The sequence below is a fragment of the Saccostrea cucullata genome, unplaced genomic scaffold (assembly GCF_032062105.1).
Source record: "Saccostrea cucullata isolate Sc308-1 unplaced genomic scaffold, CSIRO_AGI_Scuc_v1 ctg5531, whole genome shotgun sequence".
NCBI classification, from domain to species: Eukaryota; Metazoa; Mollusca; class Bivalvia; order Ostreida; family Ostreidae; genus Saccostrea; species Saccostrea cuccullata.
In genome coordinates, this window is record NW_026936773.1 from 2,482 (window position 1) to 22,344 (window position 19,863).

Genomic DNA, 19,863 nt, shown 5'->3' on the forward strand with positions numbered 1-19,863 from the left:
GGCGAGTGATCCCAACCTGTTATATTGTGACTTCAGTCGTATTGCATAGTGCGTGCATGTCAATCAATATGTTTTATTTCATAGCAGATTCATGCATATGGCCTGTTCAAAAATGAAATGTCTTTGTCCAAGGTTTGAAAAAAAGAAGTGAAGTTGAATCAAACTCTTTTACAATAAACAGAATCAGGTCGGTGTATAAATAAGTTATGAAGTCATGATGTCCGAAAAAGGAAAAATGACAGAAATCTCGATTATTGACTAATACCTTCATTGTGAATTCTTTTGCCATTCTTTACGTTAATGTGAAATTCACTTACCGATTCATTTCCTTTATCCCCTGAACTGAATAGCTATTAGTGAGCGGCACTAAAGACTCAAAGCGCTGTGGCGGAAGTAGATCCATGCAATGCGACATAAAAATCTTCTCAATTTCCGCTCGTACATATAGCATCGACGCAGTGGAAAGCCAGCAATATCAATTGGACCTGGTATAAACTCTTAAACGTGAGTCTCTTATGCTTATACATTCAGTTTGTACATCATACTTCTTATTCATTAATAGTGTTATAAGCTTGTAAATTACATTTCATTCACCAATGAAACTTAATTTTTTACGAACATCAAAAAAAAAAGAAACTTTTCTCTTAACCTAGTTTTGTATTAAAGCGTGTTTGGGTCATTGAAATAATGAGATAATTTTTGTACTAGGGTTAGGATAATATCAGATATTAACGTGTAATGTACAATTTTAGTATGCAATTAACTAGCAATATTGGCAATACTTTTTGCACGACATTGCGCAAAATTGCTCCACATTTATAGTGAATTGGGACATCTGCATCATGTGAGACAGCAAGTTTTACACTTCTTTGTTAATCTATTAATCTATGCAATGCAATAGTTTTTCTAGTAATATTTCCATGAATTTAGAAGTTTTATTACATATACTTTTTTAAAATAAAAAAAAAATCCTAGAATCACTGATTTAAATATTTGTTTTCATTTTGATTTCATTCCTGTACATTATTTGTAACGAGTGAAAACCGTGGCTTTAAAGCAAATGTGAGCTGCATTTTTGAAAATTTTATTTTGCTGTTAAAATGTACTATTAATATAAAGAATGGAGGCGTACAGTGCGAAGACAATTCCCCGCTCTGAGAAAAGACATTTTTCAATTCTTAAAGTCGTATTTTTCAAAATTATATTGTTTATATCATCTATTACACATTTAATTCTGTATTTCGTTGTTTTTATATATATTATCAATAATTTATTTCTCACCCATATTTTTAAGATATGTGTAAACAATGACGAAAAAGCTTCACGTATGATTCGAACTCTCTCCATCATGTCCATAGCGCAGGGTTTGGCACAAGATCGACCGCGTTAACCACTACGCTACGAAGTATATGCATTATCGACGTTCGTCAGTGTGATTTAAATGAACGGGTTTGTTGAAGCGTATATTTTTTCAAAATTTTTCGCTTTTCGTATAGAATGGGTTCAGATTCCATTTTTTGGACAAATGAAATAGATTTCACATTTACGTTTCCATCATTTAAGCATTAACGAAGAATGGAGACTTGACCCATTCATGTTCCAAATTCATATTTTATAGTTCTAGTAAACCCATTTTCCACTTAATATGCTTAACTGTCAATTTTGAAATATAGATAAAGAAGGATATGGAGATAACGAACAGTATTCAATCTCAACGTCCATTAAACAATATACAAAATAAGAGCAGAGCAAACACGGACCTCCGAAACATCAGAGGTGGGATCAGGTGCCATGGAGGAGTGAGCATCCCCTGCCGACCGGTCACACCCGTCGTGTGCTCGTTGTCATGATCAGGAAATAACGGAAAAAATCCGTCGTCAATTCAGTGTATAAACAATGGACTATCAATTGGTATGAAAAACGTCAGTCAGCATTTGACTCAATGATAAATTGTATTTGCTGACAAGGTCGTTGTATCGACCATCGAATTTACGAAATGATGACTTTAAACGAGACTGTTGATATTCTTGTTTCATCAACTTGCTAATCAATAATTTACCTCGTTTAAGAAATTGTTCATACGTAGAGCATGCTCTTGCGTATCGAATCAACTGAGATATATATACTCCGTATGCAGGTGATGAAGGTATATTGCTGCATAAGTAAGGGAAGTTGACGATAGAAAAGTTAAAGTCATCACGTTTATCATATAGCTTGGTTGTTAGATTACCATTAGTGTCTTTTTCAAGTAAAATATCCAAGTATGAAGCAGAAGTGTCATAATCAATTAGACTGAAATAAAGCAGAAGAAAGACTTCTATATTTAATCCAATATACAGTGTTATATTTAAAAAAAAAATGATTGTACAAGACGACAAAAATATTGTAATTTTGATTCAATCATACCTTATGAATAGTTCTTCCATCGCAAATATAAACAACAAATGTTTTTAATGTAATTTTTTTTGTCATTGAAATAGTTATTTACAATTTTGCATCAAAAAGTTTCGACATCAAAGTTACATCTCAAATTGCTTTTAATGAAAAAATACAATATCTACATACATGTAACTCCATCAATTTAACAATGTTTTAGCTAACTGTCTTGGCATTACAAAATTGCATTCGTGGGGCAAATGATTAAAAGGGTACAAAATCACAAAACAAAAAGTTTTTTATCTGTAATTTAATGGTGAAAAGAGTTTTTTGAAAAGTGTTCATAGGAATGCTTGATTCATTTAAAATGCCATTTCTCACATCTTAAAAGTATTTGTCGAAGTAGTTTTTGTCTTTGTGAAGCAACTCAAAAAGCAGAAGGCTTTGACTGAATATATTGTTCTATGTGCATTTTTTCTCAATATTTACATCTACTGTAGCAAGGCAAGGCACGTCCATCGGTTCAAAATAATTAGTGTTGTAAATTATTTCCAAAAATGTAATTAAAATCATACCCATCAAGTGATAATCTTTCATCAAACCGGACTATTCTCCTCGGACTTACGTGGGTAACTATTCCCTCGGACGTGTTCTCGGAGAATTATTCAACTGGGCATGTCCTCGAGAAATTAATTTTCTTGGGTCTGTCTTCAGTGAATTATGCTCTTGGATCTGTCCTCAGGGAAATATTCTCTTTGATCTGTCCGCGGGGTATTATTCTCTTGGGTCTATATATAAACTATAAACTATAGTTTACTATAGTTGACTATAATGAACAATTTGACATTATTAAAACTTTGATTTACATTAGTGAAAACTTTTACACTTTGATTTACTATAGTGATAACTATGAAAACTTTGATTTACCGTGGTGATCACTATGGAAACTTTGATTTACTATGGAAAAATTTTGATTTCGTATGGTGATAATTTTGCCAGTTTGATTTACTATAGTTTACTATTAACTGTAGTAAATCATAGTTAACTATAAAGTAAGATTTTGTTAGGGTTGGGTCTGTCCTCAGGAAATTAGTATATTCTCGGAGAACTTTTCCCACTGGCATGTTCTCGGGAAACTATGGACTAAGGAAACTATTCCCTTGGTTCTGTCCTCGGGAAACTATTCCCTTGGGCATGGACGCGGCAAAATTATTCCCATGGGCAAGTTCTCGGGAAATTATTTCCTTGGGCATGTTCTCGAAAAATTATTCCCTTGGGCATGTTCTTGAGAAACTATTCACTGGAGCATAATTTCAGGAAACTATTCCCTTGGGCATGTTCACGGGAAATTATTTCCTTGGGCATGTCGTTGGTAATTAGATCCTGCCATTATTATAAAAATCAAAAAGGATTAAAAAAAAATTAAAGGAAATTCCCCCTCTCCCATTTTTTTCATTTGAAAGAAGAATCTGAAGGCTTCAAATTCATGTTGCAATAAAATGAAACGTTCCATCAATCGATTTTTAATTATCACTTTTGTAATATCATACTCTTTCCTCACTACTGAATACAAACTAATACAAAATTAATGTTTATTAGCTTGAATACATTAACGATAGTAAACCAGACACGTTTATGTAGGCAAAGTTATTGCGTAATTTGTACTCAAGTCTAGGAATATACTTGTTTCATTACATATATTAGGCATGCTTTTTAAAATTTTAGTTGTTTTTGTTTCGTTCGAATCTATGAGTAAAAATAATTTACTTCCTCTGTATAATCAAATTTTACTCGCGAGCATGATTTTTGAAGATGCATAATCATGGCTTTATAGTGTCTCAGCATTTTTCTTCTAATAGGTTATTTGAAAGATGAATTATATCTTCTTTCAAGAAATTTTAAAAAGGAATAGAATTATAGAAAAATCTTTTTGTTAATTGTTATTAATCGAAGGGAAAAGGCACTTTATTTCACTTACAATCATTGATCGCTTCAATGCAATCCCTCTCTCTCCAACTCTAATGTCTCTGATTTCTCGATCTAATCAGATCGTGGAAATTCCTTATTTATCAGAAGCAAAGTGGAAAATATCAGAAACACTATTTAATTATCCAAAATGCATCTCTCATATTTCTGTCAGGCGTTTAAGCCTGGATCAGTAGGCGGTATACAAAGTGTAATAAGAATCCCTCAAACCCTGATCCGAAGAATCAAGAGTGTGTAAAAACGGTTCCTGCACAATACATGTAGTTTGCTGAATTTTACCAAATTTATATGGAATCTAGTTTCATGCAACATGAATATGCGATTAAAAATTAATTTTTTGACTTTTTGAAAGCATCTTTATTGGTGTAGTCTACTTCAGATGTTTTCTTAAGTCATTAATCAAGTATTTTGTAGGGTTGATTTTTTTTTAATACTTTGTTGAAAAAAAAACAAATAAACACATACATGTAATTAAAAAAAAGAACATTCGATTAATCTAACGTAAAAATCGTGTTTCTGTTAATTTAAATTAATATCACCTGACTAAAAAGTTAGAATTACTTCAAATAATACTTGAAAATTTGTTAGAGTAAAAAAAATGAAGTTATATCTCATATAAAACGTTTATTTTATAGAGGTACGTGTAGTTTCTTTTACTTTTGATGGAAATTTTAATATTCAAATTGAAAAGTTTGAATATGAATTCATAAATATTCGTAGAAGATCTCGTTGTAGATATATGTCATGGAATCTTCACAATATTCATTAGAATCGTAAAATATGCCCAATTCATGACCTTGTGGTCCTATCAGCAAACAACCAAATAGACACATCTGTCTATATGCAAATAGTTAACTAACGCTAAGTGGATACGAATTACCTTTATTCATTTCTAACTACCATATCGATTCACAAGGGGTGACAGTTATATATGTATGATAATTTCATTTGGACTGAGAATCAAATATCATGCGGGCAGTTTTGTTCTATTATCGTGAGCGCCATCTAAATCTGATTTGAAATATTTGTTGCGGTTGTAATTGATATATTGCTTCTATTTAATGTCCAATGTCGGCAGTAATTAGCTCTGATTTCTAGTATCAATCAGGGATCTTTTATCTTTTTACAAAATATACATTTCATTATTAAATCAAAAAGAACTGGACGTCATGAAGATTCGTGTTACTGCAGCATTGCTTTTAATTTTGCTACACTTCTTGTTCTTTGAAGAATACTGCAATTTTTAGCATCCAATTACAGCATCGAGATTGCATAATTATTGAATTTTTGTTTCAAGATACTCTTCTTTTGTATGGCAAATAAAAATACAGAAATACAGATACAACATACTATTTAATGTATGCTGGAGAAACGCAATTAGGTAAAATGATCTCCAGGAAATGACCGACAAACTGGAAAGTAAGTCTTAGAATAGATCTTTTCTCTGTAATGAGACAATATGTTCAAAAGATTACAAGACAGTTGATGACCTATCAAATCAATTAATAGCAAATACACATGTATTATTTACTATAGTACTGTATGTATCAAAGTTATAAAGGTAAAATTTCAAAGCATTTTTAAAATTTCAAATTGATATATTTTACCTCGCTTGCACATTGTTGGAACTATTGCCTTTGCAATATACATGTACCGGTATACTATTTCTAAAATCAACATCTTTGGTGTATAATTAAAAAGATAATTATATTATAATGTCTCTTCATTTAAATAAAAGTTGTAGAGTAAAATTTCAAAGTAAATCAGACTATCAAAGTATTTTTCATAGTTATTCATTTAAAAAACCTTAAATTAAATAAGTTAATTTGTAGAACTTAATTTTATTTATGAGTTGGCCGAAATATGTGATACTATGGTGATATTGTGATCTTACGCTCTCTTACTTAATGTTCATAAAAAATAAATTCTGAGGGATCAGATATCTATAAAAACATACAATTTAAAATAATGATAAAAATGACACATTAAAACAAAACATGACACAAACCTGTCCATTAGTTGAGATCTCGGATTTCAACCTAATATAGAATTTATGAACCCCTAAGGTGTGAAGTTTTTTTTTTGGCTTCAGCTTCATTGTATCACCAATGTCCATCTATTTTAATTAAGAGCAAAAGTAAGGCACTTTCTTGTAAGGTATCCGTTCACTCTGTCCTGTACATCGAGCATTTGCGACCTACCGCTGCTATTCAAATTTGGCTTGGACGTCATCGATCTGTTAAAAGGCATGCAACACCCTTAAGACAAAGAAAGCTAACAAAACAGGATATGACTATTGGAGAACATTTGTAATATCTCTGGTTTCAGATTGGTATATATTCGGGTGTCTTTTCTTCATACAGTCATTTCCCAGTCGGAAGCTAATCCCGAAGGATGCTTTTCCTGATTCTGACTTCAACGTTTTTGTTGATGTGCACCCATGCAGAGGGAAAGGATGTTTATATAACGGTAAGAAAATATTTATTATAATTCAATTTTAACAGAAATTAAACTTCAAATTAAAAGCATGCAAAATCAGTCTGTAAAATGTTTTTATATGACATGCATATAGTTAACATCTTCTAATACTACTTGTATAAATCTTTTTTCATATGATAAATATTGTTGCAGTTGTTTTGCATTCCCATAGAGGTACGACATGTTTCAATTCATATAAATGCATTTTGGCGTCTAATAATCTTGTTATCTATCATTTTTCAGTAATTAAAGACAATATAAAATCACGAAAGTAAACTTCGTGCTTATAAAATACAGTTGTACATGTATCAATCTCTTTTATTTATAATTCTCTAATTAAGAGAGACTCACTTACCCGGAAGTTTTAACATTATTCCTCCTTCAGACCCTCAAAGTAAATTACATATACGTTAATATTATGTAAACATACAAGTAAATTGTAATATTAATATTTCACATAAATAAAGAAAATTGCATCTAGGAATCTATAAATTAAAATATAACAATCTGGAATTCTTTCTAAAAATACTTTGATTTACCATATTGAATTCGAAACTTTGAATTGCTATAATTAACCGTAGTTAAATAAACTATAATACTTTTGTTAGGGAAAGGAATATCTTAAATTTGCGTTTTGAAAAACTCATGTCAGAATAAGTCTCATATCTATGATAATCAGAACCGAAGATTCCTAACTGTACATTTCAGACAAGTATATGTGAGTCAGAAAGTAATTCTCACAACAAAGTGTAACGTAAAAGTTTATTATTATCAAATATCAACATGTTTACAATATTTATACAAGGTTTTTACTATCAAAGTAAATAAAAATATTTTACTATGAATCGTTATATTTCATTTTTTTTACCAACTCTTAAATTGGGAGTTTAGTGGAATGGGAATATTATTTGTATTTCTGTATATCATTTACAAAATTAGCATTATATGTATATGTATATATTAACATGTACTTTGAGAAATATACTGGCTCAAACCTTGGAACAAATATTAACGAGAATAGAGTTCCAATGTGAAGCAACGGCTGAAAGTATTACATACAGCTATAGCTAACTATTATAATTGATAACTATAGAGGTTTTTTGGGATCTTTATTTAGTTAAAAATCAAAGACGCCAAGAAAAAAATACACTGTGTAAGCCAGTACCTGAACTAATGGGACCTTAACTTCAAGGACTCTCAATAAAAGTACATGTAAAATACAATAAGACATGCAGATACCCCAGCTTTTGCAACTGAATTTTAATGTCAAAGACACTTGATAAATGTGCATGCAATATTATACATAATACTCTTACCTCGATTCGTATGATATAATTTTATGTATATGTCCCTGACATTGATTGGGTATGTACAGGTATAAAAAATTTATGTAGGCGCTTCTTGATATTAAACTATACTTATTTAGAGTAATTGCAATATCAGTTTGTACTGTACGTGTACAAGTATTTAGTCTTTGTCATATATGTTCTTTTAGCACAAGTTACTGGCTTAACAAATACCTTCTTGAAAGCGTCTTGGAACAGTCTGTCTTAATGATACCAAAATTACACATGTACAGTACAAGACAAGATTTTTGTCTTTTTGCCAACGAAAACACTAAGTCTGGCTTCTGCATTTCAACAGTAGTAAATGTCATTAAACTGTCCAAGTTTGGCAGCATCATACCGATTACAGAGAGCAGGCAATCATTTCGATTGACTGTTTGTTTTCTTGTTTCTAGGTTCATCTTTGCTAAAAACTAATCGAATTAATAGAAAAAAAATTCAGAATTTTTATTAAATTTTGTTTTAAAAATTTTTATAATGAGTTGTAAAAAAAATTAACTAGGCTATATAATCATATATATTAAAAAAAAGCATTTGGAAGTTAACAAAAGCTTTTTTATATAATTACTTGTGCTTTACGTGTTTTTTCACTAGGATTAATTTTTTTTTTTAAGTTATAAATGGTTCATGTACCAATAAAATTTGAAGAAAGAAAATACCGAAAGATGTTTCGAATATATTCGACTATCACTAAAATGCTATCGAATAGTCGACTAAGGAAAATAATCATTTTGACATTCCTTTATTAGAATATACACATGTACATTCAAATTTACAAAACCATTTCTGATCTACTGACTCAGAGTTTTCCCTGGATTTGTTCCCACCTCTGCTGTTGAAGAGGTCCGTATTTGCTCTACTCCAAAATCTGTATTGTTTAATGAAATTTTGAACTGTGAAACTTTTCGATATCTCCATATATTTCAATGTAATTGTTTGGTAATATCTAAAACCAAGATGCTTGACGTAGAAAAAGTCCAAAAACTATTATTAATATATCTAAAACCAAGATGCTTGACGTAGAAAAAGTCCAAAAACTATTATTAATATTCAGCATACACGACTATACAATCATATAATCAACATTTCCTTTGAAAAGAATGAATCCGGAGTGTTTAAAAATTGAATTTTCTATTAATTTTGCTCAGTATTCTTTTTTCAAATGGTGGATTGGATGACCGTGTAATAAGAAATAGTTGTCATAAAAAAAAAACAACTAGTACCCAATATCAGAACAGAAGAACATCTGACAAGTCTGTCTCCTCAATATTCATGGAAATACGAAGAGTTAAGATCAGTACAAGGCAAAAATACCATATATGGAACAGAACGATAAGAAAATATTTGGCGGGGGCATAAAATATTAAAAAAGTAAAGCACGTTATGGACCATTTTTATTACCTTTGTATTACCTACGTTTATTACATGTTCCAGAGATCTAACTCCCCCGTATGCCCCCCCCCCGTGGGCCGTGTGTGAGGATGTGTTTTATATACCTTTGTTTATTGCATGTTCCAGAGATCTAACTCCCCCGTATGCCCCCCGCGGGCGGTGTGTGGGGATGTGTTTGAGTTTGACCGGAGGAGAGACGATGGGACCGTGGAACCCGAGAGGAGACACATTACTAATTGTTTCTGTAACAACACCAGGTCCTGTAACTTCAACAGAGGACACATGATCTACCAGAGCAGAACACAGAGGTCAGATATACTGATATTTGATAATAATTACCTAATGGGATTGGGCAAAAGTTTTAATACTCTCTAAATGTCTTACGGTTTGTAAAATGATAATTAGTTGCTTTACATCGTGAGCATAATTATAATGTTCAGGTAATGGCTATGCAACGTAAAGAACGAAAATTTCAATTTTTGTTTGAATGCGTCATTTGGTTGGATAGAAAACGTATCTATCCGCTTGACGTTTAGTATGGAAGGGAAATACCGCCAAAAGTCTATGTATCTTGCTTTTATTCTTATTCTGCCTACTTCTCTATGCTTTGTTATTATTGTAATTATATGTCACTTTATTGTTTTCATATTCGTCTTTATTACATTCTTCATTTTGTTTTTACTTCTATGTTGCTTTATTCTTGTAAATTCATTCTACTTTCTTTTAAACTTAAACAGTTTCTTTAATAAATTATTAGCATTATCTCTACTACGAATGTTAATTCAATCACGCTAACAATGAAGCATGTTCAATGAAGACGAATGGAAGTTGTCAAACCGTCAAAATTTAGTGCGGCATGATAACGCTAGGTGGCGTGGTGTTCGCTACGAGTGTTGGTAAAACTAGGTAAGCAAACCCGGGTCGGGTTATTTGAGATTCTTCAATACGCCTTAATACTTTATCAATCGAACTTCTGAAGGCCGGATCCGATCTCCCGATCCAATTATGGAAACTCCATATTTATTTTCTCTGGGCATACAGGAATAACGGCTTCTTTTTTCAGACATAACTTTATACTATACTTTGTTCATTTAAAGTCCGAGCCACTTTTTGTAAGAGTAAGGGTCAAATAAGTAAATGTAGTACGTATAGTAGAAAGAAAATTTAAATTTGATTCTAAAGAAGAAGTTGAATCTAACTCAAAACCTACCCCGCCCCCGAAATAGGATTTCATTGGCGTCGGAAGCTAATTGAAAGTTGGGGGGGGTAAGTATATAAGAATTTATTTTTTTTAGACCTTCACAAGCAAAACAAAAAAAAGTGTGTGTGGGGGGGGGGGGGGGCTAAAGCTACGCAGGAATGTTCAATGTCTATACTAAGTCTATCTTTGGAAAGAAGTGGGGGCTAAGCCCCCCCCCCCCCTTCCCCGGTTCCGAGTATTTTCAAGTTTGGACAATTTCCTGGGGTTTATTTTGCGCTTGACAAGTTGTTTCCAGCCGGGTTGCTTGAATATTTATTCTATTGTTGCCCCCCCCCCCTCCCCACTTTCAAAAACGATGCTACGTCACTGTTCTCTCGCCTGAAAAATATAACTCTACTAAAGTTATTTGTTGGATATTTTTGAATTACAGTTTAATTGTTATAAAAATGTTAAATATTTTGATACTAGTTAACCCTTATAAATTGGGTTGTTTTTCAGAGCCTTCCACTGAACTGAACTTTATTTCACGACAGATAGTAACTGCTAATGCGCGTGATTCTAGGGACAGGGCTTTGCAAAGGAGTGAGGAGAGTTATGGGTAGGCAGGCGCGGATCCAGAATTTTTTTTCCAGGGAGGGGGGCAACAGAGTCAAAAAAAAAACCCAATCCCAGAAATTTCTTGACAAGCATAAAAAGAAGAAAAAAAACTAAACTTCCTCAAACGTCAAAATTCTATTTCATGGGGGTGGGTAACTTTTTTCCATGTTTTAGTAACCTTGTTAATTCGAAGGGGTCCTAACCCCCCCCACCCCCATCTAGATCCGCGCATGGAAGGCGAAGTCGGAACCAGACTACATGCACCCAGGCATACTAGAAACACCTCGGTCTTTTTTCCTGCGTTAATATATATACTTTATACTAAAATAGCACTTATTAATAAAGAAAGAAATATCTTTAGTATGCACCGTGTTTGTCATCAACCAGGAGAGCTAAAAAAAAATCTAAAAACTCGAAAATTCTATTTGGTGGTGGTGAAGTGGGGGGGGGGGGGTCGTCAACTTTTTTCAGTAATAAATTTTACTCATATGCCACTAAGTACATGACTTTTAATATATAAATTGACTATTAGTACTGCAACAAAAAGTGTAAGGGATGGGGGCAACAAGCCTTTTGCTGAACTTTTCCAGTAGTAAAAAGTTACGTTTAGGTAAATGTTTCGTGGCCACCCTCCCCTCTACCGATGAAACTTACCCCATAGGAGGTCGTCCACCCGGAAGTCAGTATATATATTGAGACTTTGGTGGTGTGATTGTATCATTTCCTTTTCGAGAATTTTTCACTCAAAAGGAGAAGCCACCTCTTGCCGGTGGGGAGCTACAAATTTGTCCTACGAGGCACTTATAGCCATTGAGCAGTGAGGGATTTTTTTTCGTGCCAGCACCTACTGCGACACGGGACCTCGGATAATACGGTCTAGATCTTATCCGAAGGACCGAACGCCACATCCTATAATGGGATTCGAACCCACGACGTATTGGTCAACTCCTTACTACTGTACTTCGTGACTCTATAAAGAGCAGACGCCGTAGCCATAGTGCCACGCTGGCGACTGCATCCAAGGGGGGGGGGGAGAGAGAGAGAGAAAGAGTCATTATCCATATGTACTCGTGAAGATTAACTAAATGGTTAAAATGATTTAATTATAAAACACTATTAAAATGATATTATTTAAATATTTATTCATACAGAACCAGGGACCTATATACTAGTATATTTAAAAGATTTTAAAGAAAAAATATTTTAAACTAGATGCTGTCATGAGACAGTAATACCCGCACTAAGGTGTTTGCCTCTAAATACACGCTCCTACATATTGGGCGGCTTTCCAAAGAAATAGTCAAAATAATTCTATAATTTACATGTATTCATCAAATTGAGTATGAAATTCTCAGACCCTGTGACCAATAACTCAGAACCTCTTATATTTATTTTATACATGTTTAATTCATTATATACCAGTCTGAATTTTATTAATGATGTAAATTCATGCACGGATCTGTCGGGGGGGGGGGGGGGGGGGTCAGGACCCCCCCCCCCTGGAATTTACAAGGTTAAAAAATGTATATACTAAAACAAGGAAAAAGTTACAATGGACCCCCCTTGGAAAATGCAGATCCCCCCCCCCTGGTAAACACGAATATGTGTAAAATAAGTATGAAAAGTTAAACATTTAATTTGCGGCAATAGAAGTCACCATTACTCCCACCCCCCCCCCCCCCCCCCCCCCCCCCCCCCACGATATAGGTTTTTGACGTTTGGGTGAGATTTACTTTAGGTTTTTTTTTTGATTGTCAATTTCTGGGATAGGATTTTTTTTTGACTGAGGAGGACCCCCCCCCCCCCCCCCCGGAAAAAAATTTCTGGATCCGCGTCTGAAATTAGTTTTTGATATATGTTTTGCTCATAATAGGACCTTTTTAAATTTACTAACCCCCCCCCCCCTCGACACCACAATCACACAGCACATACTTTTTGGAATAGGCTAGATGGAAAAGGTTTGTTAAAATTTAATATCGTTTGTTATGAATTAATTTAAAATTTGTTCTTGTACTATACATGTGAACATGTAAATTTCTACATCACATCACGTTGCGTCACCCATTATCATATTTATAGATTAAACACCATTTGGCACACCTCGGCCGATTCCCACTTCATCTGATAAGGTGATGGAATCGACGAAGGTTCGCCAAAATGGCACATGGCTGCAGTCTGGTGCATTGGATTAATTCATTTTGAGTTATAATTGGATTTATATTTCATGAAGTTGAGACACAGGGAGTCGGTAAGTAGAAGTTTTAGTATAGTGGGGGGTAAAATACACCCAAACTATTAGGTTAAAGTTTAAAAAGGGTGAAAGATCATCGCATGCCACACTAGACGAATTTCATATTGTGAAGTTATCTCCCGTTGTCGATGTGACATTCAGTTACTGCCAATACTGGTGCGGATCCAGAATTTTTTTCGGGAGTAGGGAGGGGGGTTCACATCTCAGTCAAAAAATTCCAGCCCAGAATTTCGTGACAAGCAGGAGAAAAAAATGAAAACAAATAAACAAATAAAAAAACAATGATAGTGAGGTCAATGTTTTCTAAGTTTATAGGGAGAGGATGTCAAGAGTCATTTTTTACTTGCTACAGTATATAGTCTTGTTTAAATAACAAAGCAAATGCCAGATGGGGGGGGGGATGGGGGGATTCCAATCTTCCTACCCACTTCCTGTCCCTGAAATAACAATGTATTTTGTTATTCCAGTTAAATAGTATATTTTTTTCCATTTGACTAATTATTATACATATTTTGTTTCTTGTGTTTAGTATGTCTGTCTATAAGTCTGCAGAAATTAAATCCTAGTTAGCTTGCCCATAAGTTTTAAGTGGGATGGGCTATACAAATAGCTTCCACATTTTATAGGTTTATTTCTTGTGACAATTTAATAAGACCTTTTATTTGGGTACCATTAATTTTTACCTCTGATCGCTTGACATGGGATACACATTTTTACAAGAAAAATACCAAACTTTAAACTCTGCCTAAATTTTGATCAGTAGGTGCTAGGGCTTTCATACTTATCATGACATATTGTATTCATTGTGAACTGTCAACAGGTATAAATATGTTTGAACTTGACCCTAGAGTTTGAACCACTTAAACAAAAAAATTAACCTTGGCAATTAACTTTTGAACAGGAATTACTAGGGATTTCTTTATTTCACATGTGCATTCCTTGTGACAAGACTTTCTTCTGATACTAACAATTTGAACCCTTTGACCTTGACCTTTGATTTTGACATATATTTGAGAAACGTCAACCTTCGCCATAGGCTTCCATACTGGGACATCAGTGTTTCACAAACACATCTTATCTTCATTATTATTTGGCGGTGTCTCCATATGAGGGAAGATGTATTCACAACAAACAAACAAATCACTAAAGAAAATATAAAACATGAATATGTTGGTCATGCATATCTCTGCAGGAAAAAAAACAGCTTTTCAAATACTCCAACCATATCGTAACCCTTTCAAAACACTCATTTGAGCTTTTTTGGTTTCCTTAGCATATAATGTCTGTCGTAACGTGTTGTCCATCTGTTTGTCTGAAAACTTTTTACATTTTTAACTTCTCTAGAACCACTGGGCCAATTTTACCCAATTCATATAGAAATATGTACATTTGTATGTCAGACTCAGTCCATCTGTCTCAATAAATTTAACCTTGGTTATCACGGTTATATCTACTGAATGAGAAGAGACATTCATATTAAACTTATGTATTAGTATATATATTTACCTGTGAGAATGGCATGGTTTTTTTTTTTTACATGTGACCTAGAAGTTTGACCAACTTGCAAAAAAATTAAATTGTTATAAATTCATCATTTTGAAAGAGAAAAGTTAGGGCATTCATATCATAATGCATGTATATTATTACCTGTGATAAGACCTTTCCAAATAAATCATGACTTTTACACTGTGACCTTGACCTTGAAGCGATCAAGCCTAACCTACTTTTCAAAAATGTTGCATTTGCTTAATATAACTTTTGATTGAGATGAGATATGACTCTCACATTTGACATGTACATAAATTACTCATAAGAATTCAAGGTGTTTCCCAGCATGCGATGTTTTTTTATGCGCCCGAATTTTTTCGGGGCGCATATTGTTTTTGTCCTGTCTGTTTGTCTGTTTATCTGTTTGTCTGTTTGTCTGTTGTCAACTTTAACCTTGACCAAAACTTTTGAACCATAAGAGATAGAGACTTCATATTTGGTATGCATACTCCTCTAATAAAGGTCTTTCAAATGACATCAAGGTCAATGACCTTGTGACGTTGACTGTGACCTATATGCTAAAAATAGGTTTTTCAACTGTTTGTCATAACTTTTGAACCATAAGAAATAGAGACTTCATAATTAGTATGCGTACTCCTCTAATAAAGTTCTTTCAAATGACATCAGGGTCAATGACCTTGTGACCTTGACTGTGACCTATATGCTAAAAATAGGTTTTTCAACTGTTTGTTATAACTTTTGAACCATAGGAGATAGGGACTTCATATTTGGTATGCATACTCCACTAAAAAGGTTCTTTCAAACAACACCAAGGTCAATGACCATGTGACCTTGACTGTGACCTTTATACTTAAAATAGCTTTTTCCACTTTTTGCCATAACCTTTGAACCATAGAAGATAGGGACTTCATATTTGGTATGCATACTGCACTAATTAAGTTCCTTCAAATGACATCAAGGTCAATGACCTTGTGACCTTGACTGTGACCTATATGCTAAAAATAGCTTTTTCCACTTTTTGCCATAACTTTTGAACCATAAGAGATAAGGACTTCATATTTAGTATGCATACTCCACTAATAAAGTTCTTTCAAACAACACCAAGGTCAATGACCATGAAAAGTTAACTCTGACCTTTATACTAAAAATAGCTTTTTCTACTTTTTGCCATAACTTTTGAACCATAGGAGATAGGGACTTCATATTTAGTATGCATACCCCACTAATTAAGTTTTACAAATAACACCAAGGTCAATGACCTTGTGACCTTGACTGTGAACTATATGCTAAAAATAGCTTTTTCGAACTTTGTTGACGCCGGGCGCATAGTGTTTCACAAACACATCTTGTTACCCCTTGACGTTGATGTTTTACATAATTTTCAAAATATTTAACTCTCCTAAAAGATGATTAGGCTTCTGAGTAACATTAAGGAAGACTTCAAGGAAGACAGGGCTTTTTGCACAAAAAACGTCATTTTTCAACCCACATTTGACCCCCCGGGGCAAAATCTAAATTCCAAAACCTTACTGCACATCTACATGACCCCACCAACCATCTCCCAAAAGATGATTAGGCTGCTGAGTAAAATGTAAGAGGAGTTCAGGGAAAACAGGGCTCTTTGTATGAAAAACGTTATTTTTCGACCCCCATTTGATCCCCTGGGGCAAAATCTTAATTCCGAAACCTTACTGCACATGTACATGACACCACCAACCATCTCCCAAATGGTGATTAAGCTGCTGAGTAAAATGTAGAAGGAGTTCAGGGAAGACGGGACTTTTTGCACAAAAAACGTCATTTTTCGACCCCCATTTGACCCCCCGGGGCAAAATCTAAATTCCAAAACCTTACTGCACATCTACATGTCACCACTAATCATCCCACAAAAGATGATTAGGCTGCTAAGTAAAATGTAAGAGGAGTTCAGGGTATATGGGGCTTTTTACATAAAAAACGTCATTTTTCGACCCCCATTTGACCCCCCGGGGCAAAATTAAAATTCCGAAACCTTACTGCATATCTACATGACACCACCAACCATCCCCCAAAAGGTGATTTGGCTGCTGAGTAAAATGTAGAAGGAGTTCAGGGAAGACGGGACTTTTTGCACAAAAAACGTCATTTTTCGACCCCCATTTGACCCCCCGGGGCAAAATCAAAATTCCGAAACCTTACTGCACATCTACATGTCACCAATAATCATCCCACAAAAGATGATTAGGCTGCTAAGTAAAATGTAAGAGGAGTTCAGGGTATATGGGGCTTTTTACATAAAAAACGTCATTTTTCTACCCCCATTTGACCCCCCAAGGCAAAATTAAAATTCCGAAACCTTACTGCACATCTACATGACATTACCAACCATCCCCCAAAAGGTGATTTGGCTGCTGAGTAAAATGTAGAAGGAGTTCAGGGAAGACGAGAATTTTTGCACAAAAAAAGTCATTTTTCGACCCCCATTTGACCCCCCGGGGCAAAATCAAAATTCAGAAACTTTACTGCACATCTACATGTCACCACTAATCATCCCACAAAAGATGATTAGGCTGCTAAGTAAAATGTAAGAGGAGTTCAGGGTATATGGGGCTTTTTACATAAAAAACGTCATTTTTCTACCCCCATTTGACCCCCCGGGGCAAAATTAAAATTCCGAAACCTTACTGCACATCTACATGACACCACCAACCATCCCCCAAAAGGTGATTTGGCTGCTGAGTAAAATGTAGAAGGAGTTCAGGGAAGTCGAGAATTTTTGCACAAAAAAAGTCATTTTTCGACCCCCATTTGACCCCCCGGGGCAAAATCAAAATTCAGAAACTTTACTGCACATCTACATGTCACCACTAATCATCCCACAAAAGATGATTAGGCTGCTAAGTAAAATGTAAGAGGAGTTCAGGGTAGATGAGGCTTTTTACATAAAAAACGTCATTTTTCGACCCCCATTTGACCCCCCGGGGCAAAATCAAAATTCCGAAACCTTACTGCACATCTACATGACACCACCAATCATCCCCCAAAAGGTGATTTGGCTGCTGAGTAAAATGTAGAAGGAGTTCAGGGAAGACGGGACTTTTTGCACAAAAAACGTCATTTTTCGACCCCCATTTGACCCCCCGTGGTAAAATCAAAATTCTGAAACCTTACTGCACATCTACATGACACCACTAATCATCCAACAAAAGATGATTAGGCTGCTAAGTAAATGTAAGAGGAGTTCAGGGAAGATAGGGCTTTTTGCATAAAAAACGTCATTTTTCGACCCCCATTTGACCCCCCGGGGCAAAATCAAAATTCCGAAACCTTACTGCACATCTACATGACACCACTAATCATCCCACAAAAGATGATTAGGCTGCTAAGTAAAATGTAAGAGAAGTTCAGGGAAGATGGGGCTTTTTGCATAAAAAACGTCATTTTTCGACCCCCATTTGATCCCCCGGGGCAAAATCAAAATTCTGAAACCTTACTGCACATCTACATGACACCACCAATCATCCCCCAAAAGGTGATTTGGCTGCTGAGTAAAATGTAGAAGGAGTTCAGGGAAGACGGGACTTTTTGCACAAAAAACGTCATTTTTCGACCCCCATTTGACCCCCCGGGGCAAAATCAAAATTCCGAAACCTTACTGCACATCTACATGACACCACCAACCATCTCTTAAAAGATGATTAAGCTACTGTGTAAAATGTAGGAGGAGTTCAGGGAAGAAAAGTGTGACAGACGGACGGACGGACGGACGGACGGACGGACGGACGGACATGAGTAACAACAATATACCCGAACTTTCTTTAGAAAGTGCGGGTATAAAAACTATTCGGGGTAGGGGTTGCTAGGAAGGGGCGAATTGCTATATATAGCGAGATTTCCCACTGAAGACTATATTGAAACTTCCCCGGGGGGAGTCCCAATGTATAGATAGTTTTCGATTGACCTAAAGTTACCTCCCGTTGGTCGCCATATTGGAGGTCGACTCTGTGAGTTTTCCTATTTGTCTTACCAAGTTTAAGAAAATATAGCATAAATATTTGGTGGAAAATCTTTATTAAATAATTTTTTTTAATAAAGGAGGCTTCCAAAAATGTATATACTTCAGAAAAATAATGATTCCTAATTCAAAATCGCAAATATAAAAATTTAAATTTGGTTGAACAATGAAGGAATATGAGCATTTGGACCTCCAGTATGGCGGCCAACGGGAGGTAACTTTTGCTAAATTTAGGTCAATCGAAAACTATCTATAGTCTTCCGAAGGAAGCATCACTATGTAGTCAGTCTTCCAGGGGAAGTCTTACCATCTAGCGAGACTTCCGAGGGAATGGCATGTATCGGGTACATACCTGAACTTATAACAAACATCGGTCTTTTAAAAATTTAAGTTTGATTAATAAAGTATTAAGACATAAAATTGAAAAAACTCGAATAACCCCGGCCCGGGTTTGCTTACCTAATTTTACCAACACTCTTAGCGAACACCCCTGCCACCTAGCGTTATAATGCGGCACTAAATTCGGACAACTTGTATTCGTCTTCATTGAATATGCTTCATTGTTTGCATGATTGAGTTAACGTTCGTAATAGTAATAATCATTTAAGAAACAGTATCGATTTAAAAGAAAGTAAAATGAATTTACAAGAATAAAGCTACATAGAAGTAAGGGCAAAATAAAGAAGGATAAAAGTCAAAGTGAAATATAATGAAGACGAATATGAAAACAATA

General features: G+C 34.6%; 1 protein-coding gene across 2 annotated transcripts in view; it reads left to right on the forward strand.

Annotated features, from left to right (window-relative positions):
• The first annotated feature begins 354 nt into the window (after positions 1-354).
• The window catches only part of LOC134246574 (uncharacterized), a 29,850-nt gene continuing 10,341 nt past the window's right edge, over positions 355-19,863 (forward strand). Inside the window, exons 1-3 of one of the 2 annotated variants that reach the window (XM_062728966.1) lie at positions 355-504; positions 6,691-6,831; positions 9,705-9,886. In XM_062728966.1, coding sequence (XP_062584950.1) covers positions 6,757-6,831; positions 9,705-9,886 — 257 coding nt within the window. In that variant the 5' untranslated portion in view covers positions 355-504; positions 6,691-6,756. The remainder of the gene's footprint in view (positions 505-6,690; positions 6,832-9,704; positions 9,887-19,863) is intronic. The other variant, XM_062728967.1, reaches the window with a different exon arrangement.